This window comes from Gracilinanus agilis, chromosome 2 (genome assembly GCF_016433145.1).
Source record: "Gracilinanus agilis isolate LMUSP501 chromosome 2, AgileGrace, whole genome shotgun sequence".
NCBI lineage: Eukaryota > Metazoa > Chordata > Mammalia > Didelphimorphia > Didelphidae > Gracilinanus > Gracilinanus agilis.
Genome location: NC_058131.1, coordinates 546,538,769 through 546,553,253, shown reverse-complemented (window position 1 = coordinate 546,553,253; position 14,485 = coordinate 546,538,769). Strand labels below are relative to the sequence as shown.

Genomic DNA, 14,485 nt, shown 5'->3' with positions numbered 1-14,485 from the left:
AGAGATTTGAAAACCTACTTAAAGACCATACCCCAAAGTGAGAGAAAAAAGTGGGTTTTTAACTTGTATTCTATACTTATATCTGTGGAGAATGAGTAGTCATCACTCTTTTGGAGCAGATCACTGGTGATCTCATTTAACTTGAGAGGGTGGGGAATAGTGTAAGCCACAGATTATTATCAGGTCTAGGAAATAGAACAAGTTTATAGAGACTATTTCAGAAATTCTTAAAGAGTAGTAAAAGAAGTAAGAGCTAAAGTTGGAAGAATATATAAGATTCATCATGTTGACTTGGAGAGCCTTTTTCTTATTCAGGCTAAACCTGGAATAATTTTGCTAATTGTGTGTAGTCCAAGTATTAATTAAATGTGAATGTATTAATTAATTAATCAATCAATCAATTAAATGTGCATGTAGGACAGGCACATTATTGTATTATTTTTCAAGTTGTGTTTTGAGTTGTTTTACACTCTGGTGGTAAAGAAAGACTAAAACAGAAAGGCATCTGAAGGTCATAGCCCTGAAAATCAAAGATTGCATTTAAATTTAATGGTCTAGGACAGTGATTGAGAACCTATGGCACAGGTGCCAAAGATAGCACACAGAGTGGGCTGTAATCTATCTATGGGCATGTAATCACCCCCTCCCCCCGGTTCATTTCTAGAAAAGCAAAGGGACTCCGGTAGAGATGTTCCCCTCCCCCTCTCTACCACACTTGATGACATTTTTCCATATCTTCTACCCCTCTGCCCAGCAGCCCAATGGGGGCACACAGGGGGTAAGGTGTGTGGCTCACAGGTGGCAGAGCCAGAGGGGAACAGAGTACTCTGGCCACTCCCCACTTTCTACACTCACTGAGGATACTTCACTTGCCCCTCCACCCAGCAGCCCAAAGGGAACACTTACTTCCTCCCCTGTATGGGGAAAGGAACGGGGTTGGGAGGGGCAGGGCATGTGGTCTCTGGGGAGGGACAGGCACTGAGGCACTGTATTCAGTTTGGGAGTGGGGTTGGGGTGAGGCCTGGCACTCACCACCACTGGTCTAGGATGCAATTTTTTAGTAAATGAAATGAATCTTTTTCTTTTTTTTTTAACCCTTCCCTTCTATCTTAGAATCAATACTATGTATTGGTTCCAAGGCAGAAGGACAATAAGGGCTAGGCAACAGGGGTGTTAAGTGCTTTGCCCAGCAACACACAGCTAGGAAGTGTCGGAGGCCAGATTTGAACCCAGGACCTCCTGTCTCTGGGCCTGGCTCTCAATCCACTGAGCCACCCAGCTGTCCCCAAATGCAAAGAACCTTAAGAAAACTCTATAAAGTAGTTTATTATACTTCAACCTATTTTACTTTCAATTGTCAAAAAAGGAAAAAGATAGATATAGCAATGGAAGCTCATATTTTCCTGTCTTCCTTAATTGAAAATGGGATTAAGTAACCTTCTTTTTCTCTCAGAGAATCCTAAACTTAACAAAGGTACAGATTTTTTTTTTAGTTTCTCTTTTTTAGGTTGGGCTTGTATATACATTTTTCTTCTAAGAGTCATTATATTTTTAATTTTTTTATATAAATGTGAACAATTGAAACATTTTGAAAATAGTGAGGTTTTCTAGAATTTTTATGTTGGGTCTGATAGCTAGTTACTTGTAGGTTTGCTCCTACTACTACTGATTAGCACAGAAGCTTTCAGTTGCTCCTATTTTCTGACTGAGGCTGATTTGTCCTTTTCCTTGGACAGCCTGGTAAGCCCTTTTTCCTTGGGGTTCACCATACTGGTAAGTATGGACACCCTTATCAAGGCATAGCCTAATGCAGCTCAGAATTTCTGAATTCAAGTAACCAATCCCTCAACCTCAGCCTCCCCTAATAGCAGGGATTACAGGTAAGCACTATGATGCCTAACCTAAAGTAGTTTAAAATAACCGAAACAAAATAATCACTCAATATGTCACTCAATATCAATCAAAATTAGAAATCTAACAAGTATGCATAAAACAAAACCAACCCTGACAATTCCAAATCTCTCAGAGCACCTAATTAATATTCTTGTTCTTCAATTTGCAAAAGTATCCCAGCCAGCTTTTAGTGTCTTACTACATTATATACAAGAAAACAGTGATACTATGCTATGTGCATATGCAATAAACCTTTATGTATTTTATGTGGATTTTGATATCTAATGAAAATACAATGTGCATATAGGAAAAATCTTGTATCTTCATTAAGCCTATAATGTAAGAGGGTTAGTCTTTTCTCCAAGATTGTGTTTATAAAAAAAGTTCCCACTCTATCAATTCAATCAGCATTTATTAAATCTATAGATGTGAACAAGGGTATGTTGATAATACAAAGAAAAAATGAAATTCTCTTTGCCCTCAAGAAAGTACATTTCACAATGTATACAAAAAAAGAGTGAAGCAAGGGGACCAGCAGATGTTAAGAGGATCAGGACCATTAAGGTTTCACTTGTAGAAGACAGAATGTGGAAGCTTAATTTGAAGGAAAAATGGAATTAAGTTGGATATTAGTCAGCATATAAAGATACACAAGAATGGAGATGGATTGTCTTTGTCTGAGGAACAGCAAGGTAGACGGTTAGGCCAGGATATACCAGCATACATAATGAACCTAAAAAGGTTGGTTGGAGTCAGGTTGTAAATGCTGAACAGAGAAATTCCCACTTGATGCCAGGAAGAAGCCATGTAGTTTATTAAGCAGAATACATGACTAGTTGAACCTGAAAAATCACTTTCGCTGATGTTTTGGAGAAGACAATTTTGAGACAAGGAGATCAATCAAAAGTACTCTCCAAATCGTCCAGGTGAGAGATGAAGATAGCTTGACAAGCAGGGTGGCTGAGGAGAAAAGGGGAACAGAGGAATACTTTACAAAAAACTGACAATACCTAGCAACTGACTGGAACGTGAGGTGAAAGAGTAGAAGGTACTGACAACACTGAGGTTATGGATGACTAGAAGATAGTGCCTTCAAAAGTTACTATATGAAATTTTGGGAAAATATTGGGGTGGGAGATAGTGGAAAGATAAAGAAGTTCCATTTCAGACATATTGATTGATATGTCAGTAGGTTGTCAGAAATGCTGAAATTAACTGACAAGAGAATAGGACTGAGATTATATAGATTTGAGAGTCATCTGAATAGAAATGATAACTGAACCCATAGAAGCTGATGGGTATCAAATGAGTATAGGAGAGAATAGGATCCAGTACAAAGGAGGACCACCTGGGGCAGTGATGGCGAACCTTTTAGAGACTGTATGTGCTATGCCCTGCCCTCCCCACCCCCCAGAGACCTCTTGTTGTGAGCACCACCCACTCCAGACAGGGGAGGAAGAGCTCCCATTGGATAGAGGGGCAGGTGAAGTGAAAAAATGTCCTAAGTGCAGTGGAGAGGGGGAAGGGAGCAGCTCCCCCAATCCCTCTGCCTTTCTAATAATGAACTCTGGAGGGTGATGGCTTGCATATCCACAGAGAGGGCTTTGCATGTCCTTTTTGGTACATGTGCCATAGGTATGACATCATGGATCTGGCATGATATGAATCAGCAAAGGAAACTTAAACAGTCAGGCCAGACAGGTCAGAAAAATAAGAACATGTTAGGTAAATATAGAAATAAGATCAACCAGGAGGTGGAGAAAAGTAGTCACAATCATGTCAAATGCTTAAGAGACGATTGAAGAAAGAGCCAAAATGGATAAGAGATTTTTGGAGAATAATTTCAACTGGGTTGAATCAGTATTGCAAACATTTGAAGTCAGAAGAACATGTATAATATTTTGTATTCACAAAAGTATGTATCAGTATGAAAGAAATATTGCAATTCAGTAGGTGGGTGAAGTCAATACCCAATAACTGGACAGGTTATATCTAATTTCCTTATTTTGGTTCTCCAGGATTTCATTGTTTTTTGGCAGTTCCTTCATATGAGAAGAGAAAGAATAACTGACAATAAAATAATTATATTATTAAATACCAAAAGAGAAGGTATTAAATTCCAAAAGTCCTTGTTCTGTGGGAGAAACAGCAAAGTGACTAGTTTGGCTATTATAATAAGTTTATACGTAATAAACCCATAAAGGTACTGATGGAGTCAAATGCATAACAGAATTGTTTATAAATCAGGCTGATACATTTTAAAATATTTACAAACCAATCCATTCTTTTCCTTAAAAACAAGACAACTTTATTCCAGGACTATTTGGGTTTGTAGTTCTATTTTGTGAACCAAAATGCAAAAGAATTATATTTCTTTAAAAACATGCCACAATTTAGACTTTTCATTAAATGTTAGGAAATCAATCTGGTTATTAGATTTAGTCTATAACAGCGAGGTATTAAAATAGGTACTGTTAGGGAGCAGATCAATACTCTTAGGAAGCTAAATCTGCAAAAATTAAATAATGTAGTCCACAGTCAAAATATAATATAAACAACTTTAGGATGACTATCCATGATTTATTATACATTATAGTACTTCCTTCTATTAGTAAAGAAAAATAAGAACTTAAAAGCAACTTTCACTTACTTATAACTTGTCTTTGATTAATAACATGGACAAATTCTATAGAATAAGCTATAAAAATATTAGATAGTAGCATTGTTGCTGCTGTTCAATCATGTCCAACTCTATGTGACTGCATGGACTTTTTGTCCATGGGGTTTTTCTTGGCAAAGATACAGGAGTAGTTTGCCATTTCCTTCTCCAGTGTGTCCTCATTTTACAGATGAGGAACTCAGGCAAATAGGAGTTAACTGATTTGCCCAGGGTCACATGGTTATTAAGTGTCTGAAGGCAGTTTTGAACTCAGATCTTTCTGACTCCAACCCCAGTGCTCTATCCACTGTATCACCTAGCTGCCCTCGTAGCATATGTCATAATATAATTAGTATATATGGGCATTTGTAATTCTATTCACTGGAAATAAATGAGTTTTTTGTTTCACTTAGGTATTGACTCTGAAGGCAGAGATGCTTCAAATGAATTGCCTGAAAATAGAAAGTTGTAATCCTTTGGGAATAATAATTTTCTACAAAATAACCAATTTCAAACCTATATATTATAAACAGTTGGAATCTCAATTCTCCCTTATTTTGTGTACAGTATTTTCCTCAAAACTGCTAATGTCAATAATTTTCTATCTGCATATGTATAAGCTGACCTCATACAATCATGAATAGACAAATGTACAACACTTTCTGCTGAGGATGGTGTGAATACAAACTTGGGAGCCCCCAAAAATAAAACCTAGTCAACTAACTTGGCTTAACTTCTTTCATTAAGGTGTTTCTCATAAATGCTACCAAACAACTCAAAAATTATACTTATAGAGACACCAGCAAGAACCTTGTAGAGAGCATCATGCCTCACTTAAAGCTAAGTATAGCTATCCCCAAAACATAGAAAATTTTGAAAATATGCCTTCAGAATTTCTTCACACTCAAAAATACAATATTTTGATTCAGATTCTCAAATGAGTGAATCAGTGTTCTCTTTGCTTTTTGACTGACATTTTTTCAAATTTCAAACTAAGTTTACAAAGATTAGTGATTAACTACAAAATGCTAAGCACAGATACATCTTTATTTACAAATATTTCCTCTTTTGAAATTATTCAAACCTGCTCTTGAAGTACAGCATTGGTAACCTCCAAATTCTTTTGTAAAGTTGTCACTTGGTCTTCATACTTCTTTCTGAGGCATAAAACAATATTCTCATGTTGCTCTTTTGCCCGCTGTAGAGAGTCAGAATGACGAAGCTCTAACAATTGCTGCCTTAGGTTTTCCATGGCCACCTCACTCACTCTAGCTTTCTTAATCATCTAAAAAAATTCACACAAAATATACACAAAATTCAGGTCTGTAATTTGTAATATTTATAAATATATTTCTATTATTTCAAATGCTAGATTTTCCTTAAGTTCTAAAAACCCCAAATGTGTTTTCAGTAAAACATAGCAGCTCTCTGAAATAGTCAAACAACCTTCTCAGGCAGGATGCTCCCAACAGACTTCATGAAAGGCCTATAATAAAAAGGTGGGCAACAGACTCTCTGTGTTTGGATGAGGGTATGGTTCCCTAAAGTTCCTCTAGATGGGATTCCCAGGCCCATGGGTAATGAGGACTACCCCAACTTAGTTACCCTCGGGTAGAAGTAAGGTGTTTCCTGTAGCATTGTGGCAACATTGATACCAAGGCTAGGCAGGGAAATTGCAGAGAACTTGTTATAGCACTGTTCCCAACATGACCACTTTGTTAAGGTAGCAAGTAGATAGCTGGGCTCCTCTTGTGGGGCAAGCCAATTGTTGGGTCATAGAAAATGACAGTTTTCTTGAAAAACTAATCAACACTGCCATTGGCCACTTTTCAAAAAATCTGGAAGTTTTGTTTTAAAAGCTATAACCATATTTTGTGACTTTTTCTTTCATTTTTTTAATTAATGTAGTTCATCTTGCAAATTAATAACCTTATTGTTCTATTCAACATAGTAACAATTTAACTAGCATACAAATTCCACAATTATTGACATTCTAGTTATTTGAAGAATAAGCAATATATATCTGGAGAATATACCAAAAAGGTCATTGCCAAAAAAAAAAAAAAAAAGGCTCTATATATATCAAAATACTTATGATAGCACTTTCAGTGAAAGCAAAAAGAAATCCTACTGCTTAGCACAGTACCTGGTACATAGCTGGTGACTAATGAATGCTTGTTCACTTGACTTAAAAAAACAAGAAACAAAGCAGATGTCCAATGATTGGGGCTAAACAAAATGTGGTAAATTAATGCAAAGGAATATTACCGTTATGAGAACCAATGGGTAGTATGAATACAGAAAATGTAAAAATTTACATGAACACATATCAAATGAATAGGTAAAGTAAAAAAAAAAAAAAATAAATATATATATATGTGTATATATATATATATATATATGTACAAAGACCACAAGAATGTAATGGAAGAACCACCCCAAAACAATAGATAATAACTTTTGCAAAATTACAAATAAAGATGTAAGAAGTCTTAAAAAAAAAAAAAAAGAAAAGAAATGTTGTAAAAAAGGTTGGCCCTAAGAAGAGATAAGACATCTCTCCCAACTCTTTTGCAAAGGAGGGGCCCAGAATGCGAAATGTGGAAAAATGGGAGATTTTTTTGGAAGTAATTGATTGGCTTTGCTAATGTATTTTCCTCTACTTCCTATTTTTATTTCTCTTAAAAATTATTTGTTGTAAGGGATGGTTATCTGAGAGGAGATAGAAGGATAAGATAAAGGAGTAAACCTAAGCAATGTTAAGGTATCAAAAAAATCTATTTTTTCAAAGAAAAAAATGATGCCACTAAGGATATTCAAAATAGTGTAACATGAGTTTTGAAAGCAATTCCTAAAGAACACTCCTAAAAATGTTTTGAGATATATAAATATCATTGGAATAAATTTATATAATCCCAAAGTAACAAGATGATGAATATGACAAGATGATGACTTTTTCTTTTGAAAATTTTGTCATTTAATACAGAATTTAATGACCCCTCTCTCCACAAAGAGAACATTTCCATATACAAAATAAAACAAAAAGGATTATATATGAACCTACAAATACCTATTACATACAGCTTGTTTTAAAAAAAAAAAAAGAAAAATTTAATAATATGTAACTTTCAAGGCTACCCTAATTGTTACATGTTTGCCTTCTTCCTTTTCTTCCTTTTTTTCTTTCTTCCTTCCTTTCTTCTTTCCCTCCTCCCTTCCCTCCTCTTTCTCTCTCTCCCCATCCCCACATACCCAATCTCTTTCTGCCAGAGGAGGTTTGAACATTTCCTACCTAATCCGGTTAAACTGCTTCCTTAATCAATTTGGTGTTTTCCTATTCCCTGACTATGCCAGATTACAGAATTCTACTGGGCTATTTCTAAATAAATAGGATTTCAAAGTAATAGGAAGTATGCTAGAATAATATTGCTTTAATAGTTTGCATAGCTAGATTGTATTCTAAACATATAAAGACTGTATTTTAATCCTATCACAAATAACTTGAACTTGGTAAAAGTTTAAGTCTAGATACAATTACTACAAACAAATTTTGCTCAACTATATACAACAAGAGAATAGATAGAAAAGAAAGAAAAAGTTAGCATTCTGAGTATTGGACCAATGATTTCCCTGATACAGAGAACACTAGAAAAAAGAAACTAACTCTCAAGCCATTATACAACAGAGCCTCTCTTTTTATAAAAGTTTTATTTTTTTCTGATTAACAAGTAATTTACTTTCTCTCCTCCTCTCTTCCCCAAGTATATAGTTTTTTAAGAAAAGAAAATCCTCAGGGGCAGTTGGGTGGCTCAGTGGATTGAGAGCCAGGTCCAGAGACAGGAGATCCTGGGTTCAAATTTGGCCTCAGACACTTTCTAGTTGTGTGACCCTGGACAAGCCAACTTGACCCCGACTTGCCTAGCCCTTACACTCTTTTCCATTAGAACCAAAACACAGTATTGATTCTAAGATGGAAGTTAAGGGTTTAAAAAAATCTTTGTATGGAATACTATTGTGCTCAAAGGAACTGTAGGAATTCCATGTGAACTGGAAAGATCTCCAGGAATTGATGCAGAGTGAAAGGAGCAAAACCAGGAGAACATTATACACAGAGACAGATACACTGTGGTAAAATCGAATGTAATGGACTTCTCTACTAGCAGCAATGCAATGATCCAGGACAATTCTGAGGGATTTATGAGAAAGAAAACTATCCACATCCAGAGGACGAACTGTAGGAGTAGAACCACAGAAGATGTTTTGATGGAGATATGCCTGGGGATACAGACTCTAAATGATCTCCCTAGTGCAAATATCAATAATACAGAAATAGGTCTTGATCAGTGACACATGTAAAACCCAGTGGAATTGTATCTTGGCTATGGAAGGAAGGGAGGGGAGTGGAGGGAAAGGAAAGAATGCGAATACTGTAACCATGGAAAAATGTCCTTAATTAATTAATTTTTCAAGAAAGACTTTAAAAAATAAAAATAAAAATAAAAATAAAAAAATCCTCATGAACAAAACAAATTCTCCCATTCGTCATGACCAAAAGTGTGCATCTCTTGCATTTTAAATCCATTACTTCTCGGAGAGGTAGTTGTCATACTTCATCTTCTATCCTCTGAAAGCATAGTTTATATTTACATTGAATAGATCTCCCACTAAAATCTTTCAAAGTTATTTTTCTTTGTAATGTTGTCACTGTGTAAATTGTTCTCCTAAGTTCTGGTTACTTCACTTTGAATTAGTTCATAAAAGTCCAGTTTCCTCAGTCTATTTTGTCATATCTCATGGCAAAATATTAATAATGTTACTATAATTTGCTTAGCCATTCCATAGTAGACAAATAGCTGCTTAAAGTTTCCAATTTTTTGCTACTACAAAGTGTCATTAATTTATTTTATTGTATATATTGCTTCTTTTTTTTTAATATCACTATCTTGTCTGTCATTTAAAAAAAAACCTGAAAAGTTAACTGATCTATTTCAATCATGTTTCTGGAAAAGAATGCTTTAAAATGTCATCAGTATCTGAAAATATTCATGGAAACCAGCAATATGTTAAACAGTTCAGCATTAGAATAGGTTGTTATTAGAAAAGCTAGATATTAAGTTATCTGAGAGAAATAAATCATTGACTTGTACTCTTCAAAGACAGACTAAATTTTAGATGTTATATTTTCCAAAGTCCTCTCAGATTAAAATACATGATACCACCAAAAAAAAGGCTGTCCAAATTAAGATTGTAATTCAGTTAAACAAATGTTGAGTAGTACTTCTTATATATTTATTTCTTACATGGGAAATATAAAGTAGAAAATAAATATACATACATGGAATAGCTAAATATCAAAATAAAACTTTACATATTTAAGTCTCAGGTGCCTCATTCCACAAAAATAACACTATGGATAATGAAGTCTTGAAGGCTATCTCAGTAGAATCCAAAATCTGGCAAGTCTAACCACAATAGAAAGAAAGACTTTGGCCTTAGCATAAGGCCTGGCATATAATAAGCATTTAATAAATATTTAGTGATTGAGGATAGGAATGTATTATAAATAATATGTCTCTTTTTATCTGAGAAACATCCAGCTAAGTTTGGTGAGGGGGTTCATCCATCAGAGGATAAATTATTTTGATCACAACAATCCATAAAGATGTCATATTAAGGAATGATGGTATTGTGAGATGCATCAGATTTCTGAAGAAATTAATTATTTCCAACTAAATTATAAGCACCTGGCCAAGGGCAAAGCCAATGTATTTCATCTCAGCATTCCTAATATAAGAAGCAGCTTGACATAGTGGAAAGAGAACTTCCTTGTGGTCAAAAATAACTGAGTTCAACCAATACATACTCTCTGCCAAGCAATTCTCTCAGACCACAAAACTGCAGAGGTACGGATATGCATGGGTTAAGGGAGTTCCCTGAACCCATAGATCTTTAAAACTAGTCCCACTGCCCCATCCCTAAGAGGTAAACTTGGTGTTTTCCACAACACATTATAACTATTTGTTGAATTAAATTATAGGAGCTCTGTGGAAAGAAGTATCATTGTAGATTGGACATTTTGGAAAGGCTTCTTTGCCTCCTTGTCTCAGAATTAGACCAAGTGTGAACCGAAATATAGGACAAATATAGGCCAGAATCAATAGTTCTTGACCCTTTCAATTAAAGACAGAGACTAAAGTTCTACAGTTTCCTGGTTCTGCAACAACTTATAAACATTTAGTAGCTAGTAAAATAAGTGAAAGTGGAGCTTGGAGGGGAGGGGGATTTGAACAAAGTTCTTTTATTTGATATTGTTTCCTTTTTCATTTATCTTGTTTTTTTGCCTTTTGAGTTTCTTTCTCCCCTATTCCTTCTCTCCTCCAGTTACCCATTTATAAAACTGTTAAACTTTCCACAAGAATAATGTCTTCCTTTTTTTTTTTAACTATTCCCTACTCCCAACACTGTACACTAGAGCTGATACCAAGGGGAAAACCTTGATGAAGTAATTTCCAACCCTCCACTTTCATTCCCAGGGGAGCATTGCTAAGCAGAATCCAAAAGGAAAAAAAAAAAAAGGGTGGGGGGAGTCCTGCCAATCATTCTATCCGCCCTCCAGATTCCATACCCTCGATCTCATTCCTTAAATGACTCAAATCAACTAAGATAACTGAGAAAGATTTAATGAGTTCCCACTATGAAAATGAGTCTACTGTCATCAAGTAGGCCAAAAGAACCTACATAGACCCTATATATGCTACCCATATAGCATCCCAGGATACCTGGTCAGGAAGCCAAAAGTAAACTAGAAAAATGACCAAACAAAAATTCCACAATCCTAACTTTTCCCAAACCATTTCTAATCCTGAGTGCCTGCCACAAAGCAGGCACTTCTATAAGCCAGGAACACACATACCAGAATGACTCAGGACAGCATAAAAATAAAAATGCCTGGAAAATATTTCTATGACATCTAGGTTCTGAGGTAACATTCCTACCTCTCTCTAAAAGGCATATAAAGGCTGATCCAAACAAGTGCAGGTGCATCCTTAAGACAACCACAAGAAAACCGGTTTGAATCAGACATGGCAGTAATAGGAAAGAGTTCTAAAGCAATCAAAGTGGTATGAAAAGAAAAATACAGATAAATACAGTCAAATGAAACCACATCCAAAAGCTCCCTTCACCTTTTTTTTAAATACCAAAGTAAAACGAAATATTTCTGTTCAATCTGATTTAAATGGAAAAATAGATCTCCTAAGACTCAGGGAATTATGAAGGAATTCTTTGTTGTAATTAACAAATTATTCCTTTCATTACAATGCCACATTTCCCTCATAACATTTCCATATTATTATTTTACATAAGATATCTCCATTTTAAAGAAGAATCTCACTATCTATAATACAATCCTGAAACCTGGAAAGCCAATGTTTATTCATCTAAAATTTTAGATGGAATTCCAAAAGAGTGTTCTTTTAAAGGAATTCTATGGTGAATCCTTTTGAAAAAAATTTTAAAATACCTTTTGTAAATCATTTGTGATCTGCTCTGGAAATTTGGGTTGTCACTGATTAGGTTTATAGCACAATTTATGTCATGGTAAAGGAGTAGAAAATTGATTTCAAATCTAGAGCTGGAAAGGAACTTGAAGATCCATTAATCCAACCCTCTCATTTTACAGAGGAGATAAATAAGACCAGGGTGTTTATGGTTAGTTACATAGATTGTCTCAGAAGTAGGATCTGAAGCTAGGGTCTTTGACACCAGAATCAGCATGCTTTGCACTATACCATACTTGCCCCTAAATTCTCTAATGTGCACACTTCAAACTCATGTTGAATTTTCTGCCATTTTATACCATAAATCCAAGCTATACAGATTTGAAATGGTTATTCAATTAGAAATATTTACCTGTTCTTCATTGGCTTTTAATGTTTGAATTTGGGTTTCAAGTGCTTTTATTTGCCCTTCAAGTTGTATCTCTTTCTCTTTTCCTTTCTGAAGAAGTTTCTGTGATTCTTGAAGACTGAGTGCCAAGCCATCCTTTTCATCTAAGGTAATAAAAATATCATAATCTCAATTGCCAAGATACCAACCAGGCCTTAGATAAATACTCTTGTTCACTAATTGTTTTCAACATCTCATTTAACTGAGTTTATTTGGGAAAAGGTAACAAAATAGCAATAAACTGATAAAAGAGCAGTATACTTACAATGCTACAATGTATATTTTTAAGAAAGCCTACTTTCATCTTTGTTTCTCTGTCTGTTCTCTGACACTGTCATTGGCTTTTTGGTAAAGAAAATTGTATGCTGTTAAGTAACTTGGACAAGAAATGCCATAATCATAGAATTCTGCACCATGACAAAAGGTACAAAAGAATTAAAGTTCTCAATTGAATTTATCTTTACTACATTTGCCCCTTCCAATAATACTGTAGTTTTCTTTCTAAAACACATGATAGGAATCAAAAGACTATAATATTTATTTAATCAAAGCAAGCACAAGTGAAGCCATTGGAAATTGGAATATTTCACTCAGAACTATATAAGGGATCATTAGTCTCTTTAGTTTACATTACCAATAGAGCTAAAAACGTGTACAGATATTTTAAGACTACAGAAAGGGAAGGGAAGGAAGAAATGAAGAAAAGGCAGAGATGGAAGAAAAAAGAGAGGAAAGAAAGGTAGAAAGGAGAAGAAAAAAGGAAAGAAAAGGGAGAGGAAGAGGGAGGGAAAGAATAAGGAAAGAAGGGAAATGAAGGAAGAAAATAACATGCGAAAAGAATACTAGTTCTAGCCCAGTGAGGTTCTAATACTACAGTTATGTGGTCTGGACAAATCACTTCACCTGTATGTCTCAGTTTTCTCCTCTGTAGAATGATAGAGGTGAATGATCATGTCCCCCCCAATTCTAACATTCCATGTTTCTGCAGTAAAAATTGTATTCTGAAGATTACTGTTGGGACAGCGAGTTCAAATCTAGCCTTAAGACACTTCCTAGCTATATAACCCTGGCAGGTCATTTAACCCCAACTACCCATGCCTTGCTGTTCATCTGTCTTAAAAATGATACTAAGATAGAAGGTAAGGGTTTTAAAAAAACTTAAAGGATTATGAAGATGAAACTAAAGTATCTCCCATGAATATCCAGTGTCCAACAATTTTTCACATTTTCTTACCTTTTAACATCACAAGCTGGTGATTCAGATATCTAATTTGTCGTTCGCTCTCTTCTAGTTTCTCACACATATCAGTTAATTGCCTCTCTTTTGCTTTATTAAGAACCTGAAGCTGAGCAATTTGCATATTTTCTAAAGAATCTAGTGGGACACACACAAAAAACCTTATTAGATGGGGAAAAATACATTTATCTCAAGCCATTTGTTTAGGACTGCTATTTGCCATGAAAAAAGAGAGTTCTAAGTGTTTTTAGGAAAATAATCTTTTAGAAAATATCTAGGCAGTCTATTATTCAAATTTTTCTTTTCAAGAAATTATAATACAACTTATAATTGATATTTAACTTTGGAGGCAAGCCTCCTTTAAAAAGGACCACCTAGGTGATGGAATACTATTGTGCTCAAAGGAATAATAAACTGGAGGAATTCCATGTGAACTGGAAAGACCTCCAGGAATTGATGCAGAGCGAAAGGAGCAGAGCCAGAAGGACACTGTACACAGAGACCAATACACTGTGGTAAAATAGAATGTAATGGACTTCTGTACTAGCAGCAATGCAATGACCCAGGACAATTCTGAGGGATTTATGGAAAAGAACGTTATCCACATTCAGAGGGAGAACTGCAGGAGTGGAAACAGAAGAAAAACAACTGCTTGAACACATGGGTTTGAGGCGGACATGTTTGGGGATGTAGACTCGAAACTACCACACCAATGCAACTATCAACAATTTGGAAATAGGTCTTGATCA

At 35.2% G+C, this 14,485-nt stretch overlaps 1 protein-coding gene across 1 annotated transcript in view; it reads right to left on the bottom strand.

Annotated features, from left to right (window-relative positions):
- The window catches only part of CEP152 (centrosomal protein 152), a 79,750-nt gene that overhangs the window by 55,701 nt on the left and 9,564 nt on the right, over positions 1 to 14,485 (bottom strand). The window contains exons 6-8 of the mRNA XM_044660054.1: positions 13,734 to 13,874; positions 12,464 to 12,603; positions 5,637 to 5,837 (exon numbers count right to left, since the gene is read on the bottom strand). Of these exons, the coding sequence (XP_044515989.1) occupies positions 5,637 to 5,837; positions 12,464 to 12,603; positions 13,734 to 13,874 (482 nt within the window). The remainder of the gene's footprint in view (positions 1 to 5,636; positions 5,838 to 12,463; positions 12,604 to 13,733; positions 13,875 to 14,485) is intronic.